Genomic DNA, 5,187 nt, shown 5'->3' with positions numbered 1-5,187 from the left:
AAACACAAGCTTCTTTTGGCAATGATTTCTTATTACCATCGAAAAACACTGTACCTTCCAATTTGATCATTGTACTATGGTCAATCAACTTATGGGATTGTGGATATAAAGCATAAGTAGCACTTGCATCTTTAATAATAGCCATAGCAGTTTTTTTTGCTTTTTCTCATCTTTATAAAATGACACTGAACCTTTATAAACTTTCCCCTTTTTCGATTTCTTGTTTGGTTGTTCAATAACTGCAAAACATCTTTTCCAAGGCATACCAGAACCGAATCTAACACTAACCCAATCTTCATAATCAAATTTCGATTCTGATAAAATGGTTCTGATATCTGAAAGTTTTGAACCTTTGGCAGATAATAAGGCACCAGTATAAGCTTCTTGCAATGAAGTATATTCAAACGTGGATAATCTGAAAGCGGCGTTCCAACGATGGAAATCTTCAAGTTCTTGATATTGTAAAAGATATTGATTTTTCAAAGTTGTAGAGACAATAATAATGTTTTTCAAACCTTGAGAATTTTCCAATCTATCAACTGCTCTGAATGAGGAGTCTGTAAAGTTGATATAATCCGGCTTAGAACTAGCATTCATCAATGCTTCTGTGTTGTTTTGATGCTTTTCTAATTCATCAACGTCCCAAACAGCCAATTGAGTCCCCAACAAGACACCGTATACTTCTCTCCATTGACGATTTGGCACTGGTTCACCATCAGAGTTGATACTCTGCAAGAGCATAAAGACACCTTCATTATAACGACGGTGAGCCTGAGCACCTAACAAGGTGACGATTGGAGCCAGTTCTGGGGGTATTTCTTCGGAAGGTTGTGGAGGAGTAGAGTTTGATCTTGACCTTGTGTCAGCCATATTAGGGGAGGCTGCTCCGGAGCGGTTTCCGGAAAAGATCCTCTTCATGTTCAGTGTTGAGCTAGCGTGTTCACGGTTTTGGAGTCTGTTGTTGAAGTTGTCAACTTCGTCGTTGTCGTCTGCCAAACCTTTTTTCGTTGTTGTTGTTGATGATTTTTGTTTTTATTTATAAATCTCCTAAAAAAGTGTTGGAAATAATTTTTTGAGATTTTTTTTCTCTTGGTACCCCCAAAACCGGTAGCAGCACGCACGGAGTCACCGGAGGTCTTTGGCAGGAACCTCTGCCTGGGAGCCAGGCTGAAAGCGCCCACTTTGCTCGCCAGGCAAGGACCCTTTGGATTTTTGGCTGTGTTGGAAAGGTTTCGAGCAAGGATGGAGGCTTTGTGCTCTCAACGACGATCAGTTTGCCAGTCAATCCTTCACGCACTTAAAAAAGGCCCGTGATTGGCTCAGGCCACTAGTTTTGACCGTTTTGGTAGAGTAGCTCAAGCAACTTGTGTGCAACTTGGTGAACACCGAGATTCGCGCCAAACATCAAGAAGCTACAAGGAACATAAAATGTGTAAATAATTATATCAAAATTCAAATACATAAACACAAACGCATAATCAAATTCTAAAGTGAGAGTCATCGTTGAGATTCATGAAGTCGGTTTAAAAAATATCGATGTTTGGTAATTTGCCATCTTTTCTCTGCTTCCAATATTCACCGTTAAACTTCCAGTACTCTTCACCAGTAGCTTTATGTGTCTCTCTAGTGAAGTAAGTAGGATGGTATTTCTCGCCTTGTTGTTCTCTTTTCTTTCTAGCTGCTCTTTGTTTCTCTTCAACTCTATTCTTCAACACTCCAGCTTCATCATATTTACCATCCTCCATGGCTCTTTGATCTGGTCTTAATCTAGTATCTGATGGGCTGATATATTCCAACAATTTAGGATTTGGTTCGTTCAAAGTAATTGCATAGCTGGTCAAATTGAATGGAACTTTTGGTCTTGGAGCCATTTGCCATATCAAGAATTTAGTACCATCTTCAGTTGGTGTTGAACTAATCTTCTTGTTGGAATAATCAATACTTGAATCATTTTTAATCACTTTTTTACCAAAGATTCTATTGTTCCAATGTCCACCAATTGACCAAACCTTTTCACCTTTTCTATTATAAATAACACCACTCATTTCATAAGCTGATGCACCTCTCCAACCTCTTGGTTTGAAGTTCAACACTGCTTTATCACCTGTTTGATTATTTGTGATGATCATTTCACCATAATTATCGACAGATGGATTACCAACAATAATACCGATAACTGAACTAGTAATCTTCTTCCATGTATACAATTCTTCTTTATGTGATGATTGATCTGGTCTTAGATGTAAATACCAAATACCAAGAGGTTGAACATCAAATGAACGACCATTAAAACCTGATTTGACTGAAGTCTCACCATAATAATCCCATTTAGAAGCTTCAGCTATAGCCGCTGAAACTGGTGGATGATGACTAACTTGTTCTGTGAAGAATCTAAATCCTAAATCTGGTCTAGCATATTCATAAGTTTCACCTAATAATGGATTGAACGGTTTAGCAACACGATTAGTTGTTGATCCATACTCAGAAGCTGCAAATGCTGCAACGTATAATAATCTCAATGTTGAATCTTCAAATGAGGCAGCTTGATCTAACAAATTCACATATTCCAAATCTTCGGCAACTCTTTGTAATAATGAAGTTGGCTCATTGAATGTAACTGGTAGAGCAATTTTAGTCATATCCTTACCTATCATGGATTTCAAAATACCCCACAATCCTATCTTTGGTCTGTCGTCAACTTTTAAGGCCAATTCACTTCTTGGTTTGAAATCGTAACCCTTAAATGTGCCTTCATTTTTCATCAATAAATCTTTCTTTTGCTGTAGTTCATTGGAATATTCACCCTCCACTTGTTGTTCTTCTTCTTCTTGTTTTGGCTCAGTTTCAACAGGCTTTTCTGTAGTTTCAGGTTCTTGAACGCTTGGTGCTGGTGTAGTTGCAGCTGTAGAGCCAGCAACACCTCCAACAATTGATTCTTGAGTTGCCCTTTCAGATACTTCATCGTCCTCTTCGAAATCTGCAGCATCAAAAAATTCATCATCTGAATCCTCATCTTCATTGATAAATCTTGAAATCTCAACATCGTTAGCATCAAAAGGCTCATCTTGAACAGTGTTAGATTCAGCAGCACCTAATGGAGATGGACCAGTTGGTTGAGCTTCAGGTGTTGCAGGAACATCTGCAAGTGGTGAGCCGATATTACCAAATTTCTTTGTTAACACTTTTTTCAAGTTTCTTCTTTCAGCTTCAAAGTTTTGTAATTCACTGTTTTTAGCGAGTAATTCATTTTCTAAATCTCTAATTGAGTTGATCCACAATTCATTGATATCTTTTTGTTTTTGTAAATCTCTAATCAATTTTTCATCTCTTTTGGAAACCAATGTGTTTAATCTATCAAAGCTTTCAGTTAAAGTTTCAATACCACCTAGTGAAATGTTTAATGGTTCTGAAGGTGTGGTCATTGTTTCTTTGACACTAAACAACAACTCTCTCAATGAGCCCAATTCAAGACTGAATCCTCGTTTCAAAACTGAAATCTCTTGAATATAAGGACCAGATTCAATATCAATATCCTCATTTTCTTGAACAAGACTGACTTCCCTCGATTCGTTATCATCTTCATCATCGGTATCATAAACAATTTGTGCTGGACGGCGGGCTTCAGTTTGTTTCAAGCGTTCATTCTCTTTGATATCAGCTAAACTGTTTGCACTTGATTCCAATTTATTAGAATTTTCTTCAACTGATCCCGAGCTCAAGTTTCTTGTATGACGGTTAACTCCAGCTCCACCAACACTATCGAAGCTATCTTTTCTTTCAGTTTCTTGGGAATAACGAATAGCTCTTTCCTTATCCTTAGCATATCTTATTGCTCCTTGTAAACTCCAAACCCAACGATTTGTCTCAATTGGATAATTACTTTTCAAATGCCATCTAACACCACTTTTGCTAATAATTTCAAATTTTTGTTTCTCTGATGAATCTAAATGTAGAATAGCACTTTTCATGTTTAATGACCCTCTACAAGCATTATTTGTATCTTCTTGACTCTTGTAATATGATAAAATCCCATTTGAGTCCAAGATAAACCAACGCAACTTGTAACCTGATGCAAAATTTGTCCATTTTCTCAAGTATCCTTTATATGTTGGAGCTTTGAAACCTGTTGATCTACCAGCTTGACTTATAACATTTTGATCTTTAGTAGCGTCCTTCAAGATTTTTTTCATGGTATCATTATTTTTTCCAACCAACTCAATTGGTAATTTCCCCTTTCTATCTCTTTTGAAAGGATCACCACCATGAGTTAAAATCCATTTAACCATTCCAATATCATTCTTCTTGACAAACTCATGTAAAACAGTATCACCTGTCTCTGGATCATTCCCATTTATATCCAATAATTCAAAATTTCTTGGTGATGCCAAAATCTCATCCAATCTCGCAAAATCATGGTTTGTGAATGCAGACCTCAAATCATTGGCGATTCGTTCAACATAAGTAGCACGTTCCTTTTGAAGTAATTCCACTATTCTGAGGTCTTTCGCCACTTCAATTGGTTGTTTTAGGTCATTATTGAGGATTGTATCGTTGATTCTCTCATCTCTCAGTAATAATTGAACGACGTCTGCCCTAGAGTTGAGTGCAGCTAAATGAAGAGGCGCATTCCCATTCTCATCCTGGTAGTTGACATCAATTCCTAAATCTTTTGAATCATCTGACAACAATTGAGTTATGACTTGAAGTGGCGCAACTTGCACTGCTAAGTTAAAGATCAAGTTCTTGACTAATGACAATTCATAATAATTCACTGAATCCTTAACTGAAATGACAAGTTGTCTCAATTGATCACAGTTGTTGTTCTTCAAAGCATCTAATATCTTCAATTTAAATAAAGGAGGATTTATAATGTTTGCTGATGAGCTGGTTCTATTACTAGCTTGTGTTGATGGGGTTGTATTCCTATTCGAATGGTTAGTTTCCTCATTTATACAAATACCTTTGGGACTTTCGACAACAACATACGCTGTGTTGAGGCTGGCGCCTTCAGAAGCTTGACTTCCAGTATCATTCGACGACATTCTCTCTGTTTGCAACTTCTGACACTTCTAGTCAATTGTAGAAACAAGGAATGGAATCAATGGAAGTTAAAGGCAGTAATTTCACGTAAATAAGGCTGTCATCATCGAACATTGCGATGAGATTACAAAAACATAGGGAAACTTC

General features: G+C 37.1%; 2 protein-coding genes across 2 annotated transcripts in view; both read right to left on the bottom strand.

The window, feature by feature from the left end:
* WICANDRAFT_37125 (PH domain-containing protein) overlaps window positions 1-870 on the bottom strand; it is a gene marked incomplete at both ends in the record, with an annotated part of 1,749 nt that extends 879 nt beyond the window's left edge. Inside the window, one exon of the mRNA XM_019182521.1 lies at window positions 124-870. Coding sequence (XP_019035874.1) covers window positions 124-870 — 747 coding nt within the window. The remainder of the gene's footprint in view (window positions 1-123) is intronic.
* A 513-nt stretch (window positions 871-1,383) lies between these two features.
* On the bottom strand, window positions 1,384-5,042 carry WICANDRAFT_71483 (OSBP family protein; the record flags this gene model as incomplete). Its single annotated transcript, XM_019184250.1, has 2 exons — window positions 1,384-4,923; window positions 4,987-5,042. 2 exons carry the CDS (start codon window positions 5,040-5,042, stop codon window positions 1,524-1,526), a joined length of 3,456 nt encoding a protein of 1,151 aa, XP_019035873.1. The 3' UTR covers window positions 1,384-1,523.
* Between the last annotated feature and the right edge of the window lie 145 nt (window positions 5,043-5,187).

Source organism: Wickerhamomyces anomalus (assembly GCF_001661255.1).
Source record: "Wickerhamomyces anomalus NRRL Y-366-8 unplaced genomic scaffold WICANscaffold_14, whole genome shotgun sequence".
Lineage (NCBI taxonomy): Eukaryota > Fungi > Ascomycota > Saccharomycetes > Phaffomycetales > Wickerhamomycetaceae > Hansenula > Hansenula anomala.
The sequence above is the reverse complement of the archived record's forward strand: the minus strand, read 5'-3'. Positions and strand labels throughout refer to the sequence as shown.